General features: G+C 33.2%; 1 protein-coding gene across 2 annotated transcripts in view; it reads left to right on the plus strand.

Moving 5' to 3' along the window:
* Window positions 1-19,801, plus strand: part of ABCA5 (ATP binding cassette subfamily A member 5) — a 72,997-nt gene extending 53,196 nt beyond the window's left edge. For both annotated transcript variants that reach the window (XM_023511207.1, XM_023511208.1), the window contains 16 exons: window positions 3,615-3,785; window positions 5,300-5,413; window positions 5,819-5,953; window positions 6,642-6,722; window positions 7,535-7,626; window positions 10,687-10,813; window positions 11,122-11,236; window positions 11,343-11,434; window positions 13,066-13,229; window positions 13,678-13,753; window positions 13,876-13,970; window positions 15,130-15,249; window positions 16,844-16,993; window positions 17,442-17,521; window positions 18,539-18,594; window positions 19,505-19,801. In XM_023511207.1, coding sequence (XP_023366975.1) covers window positions 3,615-3,785; window positions 5,300-5,413; window positions 5,819-5,953; window positions 6,642-6,722; window positions 7,535-7,626; window positions 10,687-10,813; window positions 11,122-11,236; window positions 11,343-11,434; window positions 13,066-13,229; window positions 13,678-13,753; window positions 13,876-13,970; window positions 15,130-15,249; window positions 16,844-16,993; window positions 17,442-17,521; window positions 18,539-18,594; window positions 19,505-19,612 — 1,776 coding nt within the window. In that variant the 3' untranslated portion in view covers window positions 19,613-19,801. The remainder of the gene's footprint in view (window positions 1-3,614; window positions 3,786-5,299; window positions 5,414-5,818; window positions 5,954-6,641; window positions 6,723-7,534; window positions 7,627-10,686; window positions 10,814-11,121; window positions 11,237-11,342; window positions 11,435-13,065; window positions 13,230-13,677; window positions 13,754-13,875; window positions 13,971-15,129; window positions 15,250-16,843; window positions 16,994-17,441; window positions 17,522-18,538; window positions 18,595-19,504) is intronic.
* Window positions 19,802-20,226: the final 425 nt, after the last annotated feature.

Here is a 20,226-nt window from a genome sequence, read left to right on the forward strand (position 1 = left end):
AATTTCAGATTAATATATGAGTACAAATGATTAGGTTATATTGTTTGCCTTTTTTAGGTAAAAGTCCAAGTTAAGCTGAGCCCTTTACCCAAGCTGGGTGCCATATACCCCACATGGCACCAGTTAGGTGGAGCTTGCCAAACCCCCTCCCTTCTCCCATCTCCTCCCTCCTTTCTTCTTCTCCCTCTCGCTTGCATTTGTGGTTTTTTTCCTTGTGTAGCCGTATAGTCGTTCATCATATTAATACTGAGTGAATTGGATGCTTGCTTTTCCATTCTTGTGATACTTAGGAAGATGTTCTCCAAATCTATCTAGGCAAATGCAAAAAATGTAAAGTCTCCATCCTTACGGCTGAATAGTATTCCACAGTGTACATATGCCATAGTTTATTTATCCATTTATGAGTTGATGGTTAGTTGGATTGTTTCCACGCCTTACCAGTTGTGAATTGAGCTGTGATAAACATTCTAGTACAGATGTCCTTTTTTGTCCTCTGGGTATATACCTAGTAATGGAATTGTGGGATCAGATGGAAGATGTACATGTAGCTCTTTAAGGATTCTCCATATTTCTTTCTAAAAGGGGCTGTTAATTAGATTGCAGTCTCATCAGCAGTGTGTATACGTGTTCTTTTCCCTCCACACTCACATTAGCATCAGCAGCTTTGGGACTTTGTGGTGTGGGCTATTCTCACTGGGGTTAGGTAATAACTCAGGGTGGTTTTGATTTGCATTTCTCTGATGATTAGGGATAATGAACATTTTTTTCATATGTTTCTTGGCTATTCATCTGTCTTTTTCTTGGAAGGTTCTGCTGTTTGCTCTTTTCTTGTTCGTTAGTTGGGGTTCTTTGCAGATTCTGGTTATTAGGCCTTTGTCAGATTCATAGCATGTATGTATCTTCTCCTGTTCTGAAGGTCACTTGCTTTAGTTATTGTGCCCTTAGCTGTGCAGAAGCATTTTCACTTGATCATGTCCCATTTATTTATTTTTGGTGTTGCTGCAATTGCCAATGGGTTCTTCTTCAAAAAATCTTTTCCCAGGCTGATATTGTCAAGAGTTTTCCCATACTTTCTTCTACAGTTTTTATCATTTCGTGTCTTAGATTTAAATCTTTTATCCACTGTGAGTCAATTTTTATAAGTGGATAGAAGTACGGATCCAGTTTTAGTCTTCTACATGTGGCTAACCATTCTCCCAACATCATTTATTAAATAGGGATTCTTTTCCCCATTGTATGCTTTTGTTTAGTTTTCAAAGATCAGATCATGCCTGGGTTTTTTTTTTTTTTAGACAGAGTCACAAACTGTCACCTTGGGTAGAGTGCCATGGGGTCACAGCTTAAAGTAACCTCAAACTTTTGGGCTTAAGCATTTCTCTTGCCTCAGCCTCCCAAGTAGCTGGGACTACAGACACCTGCCACAACACCCAGCTAAGTGCTTGGCCTTTTAGTTAAAAAATGTTTTTGAGATACTTGTGGATTAATACTCAGTTGTAAGAAATGATAGATCTTAGGTCCTCTTTACTAATTTTAGCTCAGTAATAGTATCTAATAAAGTTATAGTAAAATATCACAAGAACATTTGACATTGATAAAGTCAAGATACAGAACGTTTTTATCACCGAAAAGATCCCTTCTGTTGTCATTTGTAGACATTCTTCTCTGTGACTTCTGGCAACCACTATCTTTTCTTCATTTCTATAATGGAGTCACATTTATAAATTTTCTCCATATACAAATGGAGAAAAAAATATAAATGGAGTTTTTTGGGGGGGAGGATTGGCTTTTTTTCACATAGCACAATTCCTTGGAAATTCCATCCAATTTGTATATATCAATATTCAATTCCTTTTTATTGTTGAGTAATATTTCATAGTATAGATGTGTCACAGTTTAATTATTTGCCTGTTGAACTTGTTTTTAGTTTTTGTTATTGTAAATTGCTATGGATATTTGTATACAGATTTTCCTTTGAATTTAAGTTTTAATTTCTCTTTGTTAAATGCCTAAGAGTGTAATTTCTGAATTGCATTGTGTTTAATTTTAGAAGAAATTACCAAATTATTTTTCAGGGTACATATACCATTTTATATTTCTCCCAGCAATGTATGAATGGCAAAAAACTTGACTTATCCAAAATAATTGTGTTTGATTTGAATTATATTTTTATACTTGTACTTGGATTTACATGTGTCTGACATACCTAGAATTTATTTTTTTTTCCTTTTACTGTTATTTGCATTTATTTTATGTTGCATTTATTCCTGTGCCATAAGTTTTTGTTTCTTCTGGGATATCTTTTTCTTCTGTGCTACCTCTTCTTCTAGTTTGGGAACAGTCTGTTCTATTTCAGTAAGGATCATCTCAGTGTGGCATGGGGAGCTCATGTATGGGTTAATGCGACCATGGGCTCTGTAAGTTTGGCGACGCATCTTGGGTGCTTTGTTCACTTGGATATGCTCAATGACCAGAGAATCTACATCTAAACCCTGAAGTTCAGCATTAGTCTCTGCATTTTTAAGCATATGCCGCAAAAATTCAGCACTCTTTTTGGGCCACTGACCCTGTGTCCAGCCCCACTGTTTGGCCTGAAAGTGAAGGGAGTGAGATGTTTAGTCATTTTTCCCAGTTTAAATTAACACAGAACCAAGATGAATATGTTTTATCCAACATGAAGGTCTCTTAGGACATGATTTCTTTGTTAATCCAAAAGTATCTTCAGATTGTCATTACTGCAACTAGAATTCATTAAGAATAAAACTTTCCCCTTCTTAATTCTTTATCTCTGTGTTCATCTCTTTTATGTAATTTATATACACACACACACACACACGTTTTGTCTGTACCTTGTAGGTAACAAAATCAACTGAATACGATTTTTAAGTATTTGAATTTGTGAAAGATTTTTAAAATTTCAAATTAAATTATGAGAACATGAGATAGGAAAACTAGTATCATTTAAGTTTATTGCTATTGTACATTAAAATGCTATTTGTTTGTGGTAGACATGACACAGTTATTTATGTACTACACCTGCATACATAAAAGGCTTTCAGATGTATTACATGCGTTTCAAGTTTCACACTGAAGCTCAAAGCCCCATGTAAATTTAGAAGGTACTTAGCAGTTTATTATTGCTTTCATGAATGTTTAATTTTTTAAAAGTGAGAACTGTTTTTCATTTAAACATATTTTTTCATCATTTTCACAGATTTTTCAAAAAAGCACTATTTTGGCTGCTCACTATTTGCACGGTTATAACCCCAGTGGCACCTGTCATTTTATTTTAGTTTTAGGTTCTTTATACATGCATATTTCAGATTTACTGATTCTTTGCCTTATTGGTTATGTTCCATCAGTTATTTTGTTCACTTGTCTTGTTACTATACCCTGATTCTTAAAAATTTTGTTGAAATTGTTACATTTCAAAAATAATGAGCCCATGTGTATTTAATTTATATTTAATTATTAGTAATTTAATTTATACATAGTTCTGGAATATGGCTTTTTTGTTAATATAAAATTAAGAAAACTAAAATAATTTACATGTTTTTTATTTTGTACATAAATATCTAAAATTTTAATCAAAAGTTTTTTTTCTTTTTTCTTTTTAGATCAAAGCTTACACTCAACTTAGACTTTCAGGTCTTTTGCCATCTGCATATTGGATTGGACAAGCTATAGTTGACATCCCCTTATTTTTTTTGGTTCTTATTTTGATGCTAGGAAGCTTATTTGCTTTTCATTATGGATTATATTTTTATGCTGTAAAGTTTCTTGCTGTGGTAAGTTACCATCAGTTGTACTCATGTTATTTATAGATAAAGTATTCTTTAAAAATCTATAAACATGACAGTTGGCTGATGAATAATCTGGTTATTAATTTTTTTAAGAAAATAAAGCAAGTATTTAATTATGTATAGTCCATGTAATCAGTTATATTCATATTAGTATAAATAATTTTTAAAGCAATAGTTTGCTACTATTTTAAAATAATTTTTTGAAACTAAGGTTGTCTTTCATGTAGACCACCTATTTGTGTGTAATCAGGAATAACTACTTCAATGTATTCCTTCCTTAAAATATCTGTCTTAGTTTTTCTTATGCCTGAACATAATTTCACAAAGAATAAATTCTTATTCTGTAATTTAATTTAATTTAATTTAATTTTATTTTATTTTATTTTTTTTTTTGAGACAGAGCCTCAAGCTGTCCCCCTGGGCAGAGTGCCATGGCATTACAGCTCACAGCAACCTCCAACTCCTGAGCTCAAGCGAGTCTCCTGCCTCTGCCTCCCAAGTAGCTGGGACCACAGGCAGCCGCCACAACGCCCGGCCATTTTTTGGTTGCAGCCGTCGTTGTTTTTGGCGGGTCCGGGCTGGGGATTCGAACCCGCCACCCTAGGTGTATGTGGCTGGCGCCTTAGCCGGTTGAGCTATAGGCGCCGAGCCTCTTATTCTGTAATTTTAAATGTGGCTTAAAATACTAAGGAAGAGTTAGTTTTGCATTCGTATTCAGATGTAAATGACTAGTAGACCTTTTCATTGATGATTTTAATAGAAAAATGGGAAAGCAGAGCTAAGGCAAGATATTGGTGCTGAATGTGACCTTATCAATTTTGCTAAAGATCATACCCAGGGTGCCAAAAAATGTACATACATTTTAAGAGATGTTACCTATTTTACTTTTCAAAGTTGAATTGAATTATGGTCACAAGGTGTAGTATGGCATTCATTCAAAAGATGGCATTAAAAATGAAAAAATTAAAAAATTAAAACAAACAAAAAAACCCCAGCATTAATCAAATCAATGCTGGTAACACCACCATGCAACAGGCATGAATAGGATAGGTTTTTCTCTTAAAATGTATATGCATTTTTTTGGTATCCTCTATAAGTTAATTGCTGCCATATAAAATAATAAATGTTTTCCTGAAATCTTTACAAACTATATTAAATGTTGTATATTAAAATAGTAGCTAACAGTTGATGGAGAGACAAAGTTGTAAGGTGGTATACTTTCTTTTGTAATAAAACAATGAGAGCTTATATTTCATTTGGTATAAAAAATTGTAAATCATGTTCAGTTTAAATGTCTGCAATAGGAATGTTCTTGATTTAGTAGAAGTATGGATGATAACTTTTCAGGTAATTAGGGCTTTAGTTTTTGGAATGATTGGGTGAGGAATAAAATTTGTAAAATAATTATTTCTTAATATTTTAGTATGACTGATAGTTTGTGTCATGTGTTGTTTGCTGTTTATGTTTTTACAAAAATATAACACATTTCTCATTTACAGGTTTTTTGCCTTATTGGTTATGTTCCATCAACTATTCTGTTCACTTATGTTGCTTCTTTCACCTTTAAGAAAATTGTAAATACCAAAGAATTTTGGTCATTTGTCTATTCTGTGGTAAGTCACATTTTATATTATTTCAGCTTTTCAAGGTGTATTTAGAAATTATTAAAAAAAAGAAGTTATGAACTCTTCCTACATACTGAAAAATGTTACATGGCTTTTTAAAGTAGAGAGTTTAGATAGAAAGCGGGTGGCTTTTTTTTTCCTTTAGCATGTCTGTCTGTCTGCTGCGTCATCCACTCCATGCAGGGATGAGTATAGGAAGCATTTGACAAGTAGTGTGCCAGGATCCAGCTTACAAACAACTGGTGTCAGTGTACTGATGCCTCCTGGCCTAAGGATCATCTCTACGTCTGTTTTAGTAGAGGATTGAAAATATAGTTAATGCTGAGACACTAAGAAGTTTGTGTGAAATTTCTAAACACTTTGTCACTTGTTTTCTCTTTTTCTTTTCTCTAGACGGCGTTGGCATGTGTTGTAGTCACTGAAATAACTTTCTTTTGGGGATACAGAGTTACAACTATTCTTCATTATATTTTTTGTATAGTCATTCCAGTCTATCCACTTCTAGGTTGCCTGATTTCTTTCATAAAGGTAGTTCTGATAGATGTTTTTATATTTTAAAAGCATCAATAAGTACTGTCTAATCTTTGAGATCTTAGTTCTTGCACTGAAAATAGTAAAATGCATCAGGTTAACTGCTGCTACTTGATTTAAATATTTTTAAGGCAACAATTTTAAATCATTGTGTGATCTTTTCAAGTATGTCTTGAAATTCTATGCCCATTACATGTTCTTTGATGTTCACAGTGATGTATATAATTAGAAGTGTGATGTGGTTTCAGTCATCTATTTTTAAGAGTTTTTCAAGGATTAAATAATGTGTTATACTATAAAGAGCTGAGAGAAAATAAAGTGTAAAAGGTTTTTTTCCAACAAAAAAAAAATTTTCATTTTCTTAATGCTGAGTAATTGAAAAAAATTCCATATGATAAGAAAAAATTGTTGTGAATTCTTGATTTAAGACTGGTGATTAATTCTACTCACTAACTTCCCCACTCCCCCGCCCCCCAGCTCTTTTGATTTCAGTTTAATTTGTTTAATTTTTACCAACTCTCATAGAAATATTTTTGGACAGGGAAAATTTAAGTATAAAATATAGATTATTAATATGAATAGTTAACTTATTTATAGAAGATACATTTTTGAGCAAGATACATTTTTTCATTTTAATCCAAGTATTTTTCATATCACAGCATATATATTTTCAAATTCTTTTTAGATTTCATGGAAGAATATGCGAAAAAATGAGGACATTTACAGGCTATGGGATAGGGATAAGCTTTTGATGGCTGTTATAGCGGTAAGAAATAATACTAAGTGTTTTTTTTATTATTAAATGATAGCTGTATACATTAATGCAAACATGGGGTACAGTGTAGTGTTTTCATATACAATTTGAAATATTTTCATCAAACTGGTTAACATAGACTTTGTGTCATTTACTTAGTTATGTGTTAAAACATTTATACTCTAGTTCTAGAGAAGTTCACTTGTACCCTTGTTAGACAGATCATATAGGTGATCTTTCCAGTCACCCTCCCACTACCCAGCCGCCCTTCCCCCCCCACCCCTCCCCCATATTCTTAGGCCAGAATTAGGTTGTAGCTTTCATTCACATTACAATAAAGATATTTGTATCAGAATGTTTATTACAAAGTGGTTTTGTGAGTTTCATCATGTTACCTTAAGAATAGTTTGGTTGTATGGTTTCAACTCTGTTTATTTTTTTTCATGTTGAGTGAAAGTCAAGTGTAGTATTCACACTTTAATGCGGGCTAATCTGCATTTCAGTGGTAGTACCTTTCATTTACTAAGTATGTCCACTTTAATATGTGTAGCCTTTTCACGTGTTGTTAGTTATATTTAATTACAATTTTGGCTTCCCTAAAGCAACAAGAAGCTTAAACAATAAGTGAACATTACAAAGGTAGAAGACGGTATGATTTACTAAAAATAATTCTTTTGTATTAAAATTTAATTATTTTTATTATGACAAACATAAAACATTGTGGGGTTTTTTTTGGTAATGGTAAGGAACTTAATGCTGACTTTATTCTGTCTGCAAAGGAGAGAAAGTGAGTAGTCATGAGCTATTTCACGTTCTTCTTTTAGCCTTACCTGCAGTGTACCCTGTGGATTTTCCTCTTACAGTACTTTGAGAAAAAATATGGAGGCAGATCCATAAGAAAGGATCCCTTTTTCAGGTCAGTTCATTTCTTTTAAGTTCTAATTTCTTTGTAAGTATTGTTATGTGATTGTACAATAGCATAATTTTAGACATTTCCAGCCCTCCAGAAAGAAGCTTTGTACCCATTAGCACTCATTTTCCAGCCCCACCTTCTAGCCCTACGTAACCACTGCTCTACTTTTTGTCTCTGTCATATTTGCCTACACTGAGCATTTCAGGTAACTAGAATTAGACAATGTGTAGTCTTTCTATTTTTTAATTTTTGTTTTCTTTTACTCAGCATATTTCCCCCCTTTCTCTTATGTTTATTTTTTTGCAAAATTAACACTGCTGTACACAGTGAGAAATGATTTCTACCCATTATGCTTGCTTACTGCATGCCCAGAGTTTTAAATACTTATATGATACATTTTAATGGAGAGAAACCATAGAAATATGCTTTGAAAAATGCAAGCCCCCAAATTCCAGTGATTCTCTTAAGTGCTTAAAATATATTTAATTTTTATATTTATTTTCACTATAATTGATACATTATTTTAATGTTGGCAAATCATCTGATTTGTCAGAAAATATTTTAAAAATTGTTGGGCTTTGGACAATGTAAGTGGTACCTGGCATATGATTTCCAGTGAGCATCATGTATGGAAGGCTCGTGTTGTACCCCATAGCAGTACTTCATTATCTTTCTCTTGCTGAGTAATTTCATGTTATTATGTACGTACTATATATTCTACTTTATAAGGTAAAGTAATAAAGCATATTACTTTATGTTATATAAGTTGATCAATCAGTTGCTTTAACTTTTTGGCTATTTTGAGTAACACTGCTAAGAATATTTGTGTGCAAGTGTTTTTGTGGGCACATATTTTCATTTCTTTTGGGTGGGTACCTAGACGTGAGATTGCTGGGTCATATTGTTTAGCCCTTGAGAAATTGCCAGGCTGTGTTCCAAAGTGGTAGTACCATTTTACATTCCTGCTAGGAATGTGTGAGGGTTCTGTTTTTTATACATCCTTGCCAGTGTTTTTTATTGTTTGTCTTTTCTGTTTGGCTGTTCTAGCAGGGGTGGAATGGTGTAGTATGTGGCTTTGACTTGCATTTCTCTGATGATTCATGATGTTGAGCATCTTTTCACATACTTATTGTCCATTTTTAGATCTTTTTTTGACAAATGTTTATGCAAATCTTTTAAATGTCTAAATCCTTTAAAAATTGGTTTATCTTTATATTATTGAGTTGTAGGAGTTATTTATATATTCTGAAGATGAGTCCCCTTATCAGATAAATGATTTACAAATATTTTCTTTTTACAGGTTAAGTTTAAAGAAGAATTATTTATTGAAATATAGCTATTAGTACTAAATTCTGAATTTCTTTTTAGAGTATTTCTCACATTTTTTAAAATTTGCTGAATATTAACCTACTGTAGACAATTGGAAAGTATAGGTAAATGTATAATGGTTATTTATTAACCACTAGATACTTCCTCCTCCCTTGAGGACTTGACTGTCTGGTTCTTCTTTCTTATTGCCCTTATTTCAGCTGTCAACTTGGGAGAGATTTCAGCATCCACATAGATAACCTTTTTTAACACCCTTAAACCCATAGCTGATTTCCCAAAACCAGTGGCTTTTGCCTCTATTTATTTGTATCAGAATCTGCTTTATTTCATCTGTTTGATTTGAGGTCATGCCATCACTGATCTTAACTTCAACTGTAAAATCATAACGTTTCTTGCCAAGAACTTGTCATTTTTCCACCTTTCTTGTTCTCTTAGACTTTTCCTCCTATGGTTCTTACTTTTGAATTTTCTTATCCTTCCAAAGGTAACAGCTAATCCCTATGTTTACTGTTCCCTCTATCTGGCCTTGATCACATGAGTTAACACTTTAACCCTGTTTCAGCCTCTCAGCTTTTATATCTCTTTGTACACTAAAAATTATAATTATTGATGAATCTAATTATGTGCTGAGAAAACATAGTATAAAAGTACCATTTGATAGTACTATGTATCTCTTACAAATTCATCTCTGTTTTAATATCGTTTGGTAACCTATCTCATTTTTGTAGTTAGCACTTTCTTATCTTTCTTTTTAATAGTTATCTCAAGCTTTCTTTGCATTAAATTCCCAAAATCACTTCACCTCACTTCTGCTCAGTAAATGATTTTGCCATCTATCACAGAAAACAGAAGAAATTAATTATAAATTACAAATTTCTATAAATGTGTTCACATCTTCCATCATTTTTGCATTTTCTGAGTTCCAGGCCCTCTCTTTAATCTGAGTCATCACTTACACGTATATTCAAAAATACTGTTGTTTTCTCTTTATCTTTCCCTCTGGATCTTGATAGGATAATTTGGGTATTTTTTTGTGTAGGAAGAAAGGAGCACCTTTCTCCCATAAGGAGAAGAACTCTTTTTTCACATCTGTTTTTCTTTTCATAGCCCAAACCCTTCCATTTTCAATTACTCACCTGTCATTTACTCTGTCAAATCCTACAATTTGGTTTTAACCCTCATTTCTCCATTGATAATTACCTTTAGTAAGATAACTAATAATTATTTTGTCTTTGCCTTATTTAGTAGGCTCAACTTTTTAAATTAATCTGCAGCCTTTAACGTGGTTAACTTTTCCTCCTTAAAATTTTTTCCTATTCCTTTGTTTTTCATAATGTCATCTTCTTTTTGCCTCTTTACCCCTCTTACTATTACTTCAGAAATTGCCTTTGCAAACACTTCTTCCTCTGCCTGTCCTTAAAATGGTTGGGTTCTGACTTCAGCCCTCTATGTCTTCTCTTTCTGGGCAATTTCACTTGAGGACAGGATTCATGTTTTTTCATTTTCTTTTCTTGGGAATAATACTGACACATACTAGTTATAAATAATATTGTTAATAAATGAATTAATTTAGGTAATGCTGTCCAAATGAGTCATTGAAAAGTATCACTTGTAATTCCACCTTTCAGAGATAATCCTAAATGTCCTGTTAGTGTGATTTTTCAAACTTTTAAAAAATGTACCTAAATTTCTTTATTTTAGTTGTTTGAAAATTTATTGTCTTTGTCTATTTAGAAAGCTTTCAACAAAGCCCCCCAAAAGAAAATTTTTAGAACCACCAAACAATGAGGATGAAGATGAAGATGTCAGAGCTGAAAGACTGAAGGTCAAAGAGCTGATGAGCTGCCAGTGCTGTGAGGAGGTGAGTCAGTCACTGTGGATGAGGCACATTACAGTTTAGGGGCCGATTCCGAGGAGATGGAAATTAATCTGAAAAATATTTTTCTTTGCATATAAATCAGTATGAAAAAAATCTTTCTTGGAAAAAAGTATTTTTGTGTATTTACTTTTGCATAAGCTATGATTTTAGTCACAAATGGATATTTATTTGTACAGTACCCCTATATTAGCATAGTTCTTATGATATGGACATGAGGCATGTGCAGCTTGTCATTTCATGATAGGTATTTGTTTTATAACTTTCTTTTTAAATCCAACTTCCTTTATTAGAAACCATCTATTATGGTCAGCAATTTGCACAAAGAATATGATGACAAGAAAGATTTTCTTTCAAGAAAAGTAAAGAAAGTGGCAACTAAATACATCTCCTTCTGTGTGAAAAAAGGCTGGTATTTAATTATTTTTTTCTTAAATAACTTTTCCAGAACAATAATTTCCACTTTTAGCTTGATTTGAATGTAATGATCCTTTTTTTCTTTTTATTCTTTTAGGTGAAATCTTGGGATTGTTGGGTCCAAATGGTGCAGGCAAAAGCACAGTTATTAATATTGTGGTTGGTGATATTGAACCAACTTCAGGCCAGGTATAATATATGAGAGTGTGGGATATGCTGAATAAGATTTACGTTATTAGTGAAGATAAATTTTTAATGACAAATGAGATTTTGATATTTAGTTTTATGTATGTTTTTAGTATTTTTAATATAGCTTGGTCAAATTATGATTTTTTGTTGATCTGTGAAAGTAATGTGTATGGTGAAATTTTCACACACCCATGCAGACACAATATATATGGTATTTCTGTTTGTGTTAACTTCAGGAGATACGTTAGCTCATCTTTACGCTACCATCAGTTAGTCTTGGATGACAAGCATGTCACCACTTGGTGGAAACTCCACAAAACTACTCTGCTCTTTTTTCCTTCTTCTCTCTCCCTTGCTCACTGCACACCAACCACACTGATTCACTGCTTTCCTAGAAAATGCTGGGCATACTTTTTTCTTTGTGTGTTTGCCCAAGATGGTTTCTATGTTTGGTGATACTTTATCCCCTAGAAAGTCAAAATGATTCAGATTCACTTACTTTTTTGGCTTAAATACCACCTTCCTGTGAGCCCCTCTGATCGTTCTAGTTAAACTTGCAACTTGTTTTCTCACCTGACCCTGAATTATAATTACTTTTTCTGTCCATGTTACCTCATTCTGACTAAGATATAGGGTCTGACACTGAAGTTCGCAAACTTGCCACCATGTGCTTATGTTGGAAGAATTATACAAACAATTCCGTAAGGTTTCGTAGCCTTGTCATGCCAGTGTCTTGCCATTGTGTTTGTGTCAACATATGAAGTTGTCTTGCCAAGTGGCATTCATTATTGTTGAGTGTTTGTTTTGTCACAAGAATGATGGTGCTGGAATTTGAGCAAGAACTAACATTTGCAAATTTCTTGTTAAACTTGGCAAGAGTGGAAGTGAAATCAGGGGCATGTTAGTCCAAGTTTACGGGGATAATACTGTGAAGAAAACAGCAGTGTACTAATGGACTAAATGTTTTTCTAAGGGGAGAGAAAGTGTCAGTGATGAAGGGTGGTCAGAACAAGCAGAACTTGACAAAAACATTGCAAAAATTCATTGAATTGTTCTCTAAATTCATTGGCTGACTATGAGAAGCATAGCAGACCAAGTAAACATCTATAGAGGAAAATCTTAATTGAAAATCTTGGCTGACAGCTCATGGCACTTCAATCACAACATGTACCAGCTCATATGGCACTGTCTGTGAGTGAGTTCATAGGCAGTAAACAGTAATCTCCCTACTCACCTGATCTGTCCCCCTATGACTTTTTCCTTACTGGAGAGAAAGGAGATACTGAAAGGAAGACATGTTGATGACATTGAGGACATCAGGGTAATATGAAAACAGCTTTGATGGCCATTCTAGAAGAAGAGTTCTCTTTGAAAGGTAGACTAGGTATTGGTATTGGTGCACGTCTTCTCGGGACACACCTCAAAGGTGACCATTGTGATAGTCAGCAGCGAGGTATGTAGCACTTTTCCTAGGATGAGTTTGTGAACTTAATTGTCAGACCTCGTATGTGTATGTTCCTCCGTTACCAAACAGGAGAAAAACCTGACCTGATTATACTGCTAATCCACTTGCCATTTCCTTAATATGTGAATTAAACAAAAGTAGTAAAAATTGGTTTCTATTTCTGTAGGTATTTCTAGGAGAGCATTCTGGAGATGATGATTCCATTAAGTGTATGGGTTACTGTCCTCAGATAAACCCACTGTGGCCAGATATTACATTGCAGGAACATTTTGAAATTTATGGAGCTGTGAAAGGAATGAATGCCAGTGACTTGAAAGAAGTCATAAGCCGGTAAAATAACTGTCTTTAGATTCCTTTTGTTACTTTGGGGGAGACGTTTCCATATGTATTTTAAAAATATCATAATGAGCATTTTTGTAGATCATAGTTTTTAGAGATGGCATTACTTTTTCATATACTTTTGTACCTTAAAGCAAGAATGATACCCGTAGACCAGGGAGCAGACTTTTTCATATATTCCTTACAAAAGTGTGATAGCCATAGAAAAGGCAGTTTTTCTATTTCTAATTACAGAAGAATTACCTATGAATATCATGAAGCTTATTATAATATAACGTGAACTATTTTATCAAGATATTAATTTATAGTGATGTAAATCGGAGATTTTTGTTCTTATGTAATATAAGCTTTAGCTAAATAACAGTTCTAAGAAAAACAATGTCAGTGATCTGTATTTATGTATACGTGGTGTACTCATTTTGTATTGTCCATTTTGTAGAATAACAAGTGTACTTGATTTAAAAGAATATCTTCAGAAAACTATAAAGAAACTACCAGTAGGAATCAAGCGAAAGGTACTTTCGTTAAACAGATGTGTTTATGTTTTGTTGATAGTTTAGTGCCTAATACTGTCTTGACAGAATTATTCTTAGTGAAGCCTCATCCCTCCTTCTGCCCTCCTTTTTTTCGTGTCTAGCTGTGTTTTGCTCTGAGTATGCTGGGGAATCCTCACATTACCCTGCTAGATGAACCGTCTACAGGTATGGACCCTAAAGCCAAACAGCACATATGGTGAGTATAACACGCGTGGCACCTTACAGTATGTCACACTGTAGCAGAAAGGAACAGATTCTTTTAATACTTTCATATTAGTTTAATACTGATTTTAAATCCTGTACAAAAGACAGAAGAATAATTAAAATTTAAATATTTAAATTTCTAGAGGTTTTTTTACTTTTATAACTCCATCATATTTTCTGTGAAGTCTTCATAGTCTTTTATATATTTCAGAACAGAAATAAGGATATGGGTAATTATTACAATAAAGAGGTACTGTCCAAATAATTTAAAAAATGTTTTTTACTAGTCATTTAATGTATGAAGTACCTTTCTCACAATAATGTTGTCTTGAATTTTTGTTAGAACTTTTTCTAGTACAGTAATGTGTCACCCAATGACAAGGATGTGTTCAGAGAATGGGTCAGCAGATTTCATTGTTGTGCTAACAGGAGAGACTGTAATTTAAAAAACCTAGATGCTCTACCCTAGTACACACCTAAACTATGGTATGACCTGTTGCTCCTATGCCAAAAACCTGTATAGCATATTAAAACATAGAAAAGGTACAGTAAAAACACAGTAGTAGAATCTTTTGGGAACACCCTTATGTAAGTGGTGCATTGCTGACTGAAATGTTACTATGTGGTGCATGACTGTAGTTTAAAGTGCTAGTTACATAACTCTATGAGCCTTGATTTCCGTGTCTGTGAAATATAAGGTTTGGTTTGGATGGATGTTAAGGTTTCCTTATGATTCTGTGGCTATTTTTCTTTCTTTCTTTTTTTTTTTTTTTTTTTTGGCCAAGGCTGGGTTTGAACCCACCACCTCCGGCATATGGGGCCGGTGCCCTACTCCTTGAGCCACAGGCGCCACCGGCTATTTTTCTTATAACATGAAAAGACATTAATTTTTCTAATTCATTAGTTATAATTTTAACCTATATAAACATTTGAAATCAGGGAATTTCCATTAGATAAGTTTTCTAAACTAAGGGAAAATAAATTAGAATTGAAAATCATAGTCTGGCAGGATATAAAAGCTACAGCAATTAGTATTTAGTAAGTTTTAATTTACCAAATTAACCAAGTAGTTGTATTTTTAAAAACCCAATATTTTAATTACCAAACATGTTTTCCTGTTCCTGTCTTTTAATTTTATTTTTGTTTTATAGGCGAGCAATTCGAACTGCATTCAAAAACAAAAAGCAGGCTGCTATTCTAACTACTCACTACATGGAGGAGGCCGAGGCTGTCTGTGACAGAGTGGCTATCATGGTGTCTGGGCAGTTGAGGTAGATGTCTAAACAGCATGCCTTTTAGGGAAAGAGAAGGCTGGTAGATTTCAAATGTCATATTTCAAAAATTTAAAATAATAATTTAAATGTTAAAATATTTTTTTTTTGTTTATTTGAGTTCTTTGAATCAGCTTTCTATAGAGTTACTTGGATTTATGTATGTTAAGTTTTTCTAAAATATAGTTGGCTACTTTGAATTTAGAATTGATTTAATATTTTAATAACCTTGAATATTATTATCAGGTATAATATTTGTTATTTTAATTAATTTATTTTGAGACACAATCTCTGTCTGTTGCCCCAGGTAGAGTGCCAATGGCATCATGGCTCACAGCAACTTCAAACTCTTGGACTCATGTTATCCCCTTCCACAGCCTCCCAACTAGCTGGGATATAGGTGCCTGCCATAACATCCAGCTAGTCTTTCTGTTTTAGTTGAGATGGGGTCTTGGTGCTTGCCCAGGGGCTGGTCTTGAACTCCTGAGCTCAAACGGTCCACCTGCCCCAGCCTTCTAAGTTGCTAGGATTATATGGGTGAGCTACTGCGCCTAGAGATATTTTGTTATTTTAAAAAAATTGTTAGGCATTGGATTGGGTTATATCCAAGTATAAAATATATGTATATAAGATTTAATACTTAAATATTTTGGTAGCATATTCCAATTTATTCATTTATTTTGGTAGCATATCTCTCAATTTGGGTTTATTTATGCTACCAAAATACATAAATAATTAAGTAAATGTGAGAAAAGAGAGGCAAGTCTTCCTTATAGAACAGTTCCAAATAATACATGTAGATGTTACCCTTCCAAGAAGGGTAAGTTTAATCTCATCTAACACTCCCAAAATTTGGGCTGGGTTTAGCTGTTTTTTTTTTTTTGGCTGGGGCCGGGTTTGAACCTGCCACCTCTGGTACATGGGGCTGGTGCCTTACTCCTATGAGCCGCAGACATTGCCCTAGCTGTTCTTTTTTAAAGAACAGAGAACAAAAAGAGGAAAATAATTAATTAAATATTATACTTGAGAAACCTGACAAGTACTACCTTAACTTAGCAATGTTGTGTAGATCATGTGCCCCCTGAAATCATATGATGGGAAGGATACTTTAGCTCTTTTGGTATTATCTCCAAAATCTGTAACCCAAGTTTAATGAGAAAAACACCAGACTAACCCAAATTGAAGGATATGCTACCAAAGTGTTTGGCCAGTACTTCCCAAAAGTGTCAAAAACATGAAAAAAAGGGAAAGAGTAAGAAACTTGGCACCAAAGGAGACCAACACATGACAGCTACGTGTGACATGGTGTAGATCTTGAAAGTGAGAAAGAATACTAGTTGAAAACTGGTGAAATCCAAATAAAGCCTGGAATTTAGTTACTAGTAATGTGCTAGTATCAGTTTCTCAGACAACTGTACCATGGTAATGGAAGATGATATTAGGATGAGGAATGTGTGAGGATGCTGTCTTATCTCTGTAACGTTTCTGTAAATGTTAAAGTATGTTTTTAAAAATGATAGAAATTTAGGTGAATAGTTATTGTTTGAAACGGCAAGTCGTTTATATCTGAGCTTTCTTTTAAAAATTACTTCAGATGCATTGGGACAGTGCAGCATCTAAAGAGTAAATTTGGAAAAGGCTACTTTTTGGAAATTAAATTACAGGACTGGATAGAAAACCTAGAAGTAGACCGCCTTCAAAGAGAAATTCAGCATATTTTCCCAAATGCAAGCCTCCAGGAAAGGTAAATGTTTCTTAAATGTAGTTGTATTTCTTTATAAAGCAATAATCATAAAAGGTAGTAATATTAAAGATTAAGACAAAAATTCTTTCTTCATTTATAGGCTATATTTACATATATGTCTTACATTAAGATAATGTCCTAAAATTACAATAGTATCAGTAGTGTCTGTATTATCACTAATACTAGACCAATGAAATCTGATGGCTAGAGTTTTATATCTGCCTTAGTATTTGCTCTTTCAGTATTCAGTATCTTTTTAAATTTCTTATTTAAAAGAATAGAGTAATGGTAGAGTTGTATTTCATTTGGCATGGAAATATTTTATTTCAAACAATTTTTACTAAATTAAATATCAAAAACAAATTATTAAGTTAATTTTGAACTTTAGCTTTACAACACAGTATTAGTGATTTTTGAGTTTTTCTATATTTTATCTATTTTTCCCCAGTTTTTCTTCTATTTTGGCCTATAAAATACCTAAGGAAGATGTTCAGTCTCTTTCACAATCTTTTTCTAAGCTGGAAGAAGGTAAGTAGTGTTAGAAAAACATTGTATGGTAGCTCTCAAGTTATGAAAGAATTCTATTTGAAAAGTTTACAACTGGGGGCTGTTTATTTATTATACAAACTGTGGCAAGTAAGATATTGGTCTAAGATAAAGATAAAGGCTAAATGCTATAGGGATTTTGTTGATCATCTGTATTGTAGTGTAAACCTTTACAGTCTTTAATGGACATTGGCAGTTTATCAAATTGCATCCATGAGAAAAGTAGGCTTAGTTATCTCTTAGCAGTTCATTCCAGCAGGAAAAGCATTGATTTTCTTAAATCCCTATTTCACACTGGACCCTAGAAGTATTAATAGCAATGGTGTTAAGACTCCAGTGGCAGCAGGAGAGAGAATTCTACGTGCAGGAGGCTGAGCATTTCCTAAAGTTTTAAGGAAGCTTATTAAATATTGGCATTTTAAAAATAAATGGTAGGTAGGATGAATATATATGTTGGTGGCAGTAAAGAGAATGTAGAGACCAAATGGAGCAAGTGTTCATATACAATTTTATGGTATTTATAAACTGTGAAACAACTTTTAAGGTTTGGAAATGAATAGAACACCTGAGATTTGGTATTAGATAAGATCACAAAAGAATCTGAAATTATGTAGAAAAACTTAGGGAGATATGACCAATATCCAGAATCTGGTTCAAGAAGCAAGAGCAGGTGCTCCACTATGGTGGAGTTGGGGAGTGGAGAGAGCAGGGCTCAAAGAAACACCGTCAAAGACAGTAAGGAGAAAAGAGGAGGGAAAGGAGGAGATAATTAGAAAAGGTAAAATACGACAAGTAACATCAAACATATAGTGCTTAGGGCTGTAAGAAGTGTGAGTGTGGGGAAGAGAGGATTTAAGGCAGGGGGAAATAACATGTTTTAGCAGCTTCACATGAGTAGAATATGGAGATTTTTAAGCTGATTGTTGGCCACTTTAGTTGTTATTATTTTATTTTTAAAAAAATGTTGATAAGTAAAATACTGTTTTTATATCTTAATAGCTAAACATACTTTTGCCATTGAAGAATATAGCTTTTCTCAAGCAACATTGGAACAGGTATCATAAAGTCAATTTTTTTAAAATTATATTATAGAAGAAACTATCTAATTTTAATTGTTTAAGTCTGTGTTGGCGGGAGGGAGAGCTTGTGAACCAGAGACATACTGTTATAGGATAATCTCAAATTTTGTTAAGTTTTAAATGACTAGGTTCATATGCTAATCATTTTATTTTATTTTTTAAATTAATATTTTTAGTTGACAAGTCTTATTTGTATACATATACCTTCATAGAGCACAGCGTGATGTTCTGCTATATGGTTACTATATGGAATGACTCAGTCAAACTAATCACCATTTGTTTTTTTTTTTAAAGACAGAGTCTTACTCTGTTGCCCAGACTAGAGTGCCATAAGGCGTCAGCCTAGCTCACAATAACCACAAACTCTGATGTTCAAGTGGTCCTCCTGCCTAGCTTCCTGAGCAGCTAGGACTACAGGCATCCACCACAGTGCTCAGCTAATTTTTACATTTTTAGTAGAGATAGGGGTCTTTTTTGCTTAGGCTGGTCTTGAACTCCTTGAGCTCAAGTAGTCCTCCAGCCTCAGGTTATAAGTATGAGTCACAATACCCAACCCCATTTGTTTATTTTGAAAAGCTCAGTTATTTTAGTTAGGTAAATAAAGTGAGTCATGACAGTGGTGTTTTATATTAGAGTATCTAAAATTACATTGTTTAAATATTTATAAATCATTTTTAAAACATTCACTAAAATAGAATAAAAGAATCTATCTTTGCATGTAATTAATGAATATAACTTATTTAGTAATATTATCAATAAATTTTTTTTAATATATGTTAATATCATTAGATATAGCCTTATGCACATACTATTTCTAATTTAGTTTAAAAGTTCTTTAAAGACAAGAGATATGGAATACTGTATTCATTTATTTCCTTTTGTCTAGGTTTTTGTAGAACTCACTAAAGAACAAGAAGAAGAAGATAATAGTTGTGGAACGTTGAACAGCACACTTTGGTGGGAAAGAACGCAAGAAGACAGAGTAGTATTTTGAATTTGTATCACTCAGTCTGCTTATTCAACTTACTTCTTCATTTTATTTTAACATTGTCTTAAAAGTTTATCATTTGAATGGTAATTGCAGAACCATGAAAACACTTGGGCTTTTTTTCTAAGCTTCTTCTTTGAAATACTGTGGTTGTGTGTTTTGCTTTTCTTTAAATAAAATTGACGTGTAATTAAGGGAATCTGCATGTTTGTATTTGAACTATATGGAACTGTAGTCTGTATGTCATCTTATTTACCTTTCAAATACAGTGCTTCTGAATTTATGATTTAAAGGAATAATTTATTTTGAATAGTTAATTTCATTTTTAAAAGTTTATGCTATCTTATTATGTAAGTATATAATATTCCAATTTAAATAACAAACTAATATGAAATAGGAACATAGAAAAGAAACAAAGCAATGTGAAAGTTTCTTGCTTCTCCTTTCCTACTTCTAAAAGAAACTTTGACGGAAGTTGTCATCCTTAAAAGCCAGTGTGAGCCCTAGAAAACGTCACTGTCAAGGTTTGAGGGAAGTGACATCCACAAGGTGGCAGTGATCAATCACAGTAAATGAAGTAACACCTTGTCCTATTATGTGACTTTAGATATAGATAAATT

Source organism: Otolemur garnettii, unplaced genomic scaffold (genome assembly GCF_000181295.1).
Source record: "Otolemur garnettii isolate 467f Iridium unplaced genomic scaffold, OtoGar3 scaffold00018, whole genome shotgun sequence".
NCBI classification, from domain to species: Eukaryota; Metazoa; Chordata; class Mammalia; order Primates; family Galagidae; genus Otolemur; species Otolemur garnettii.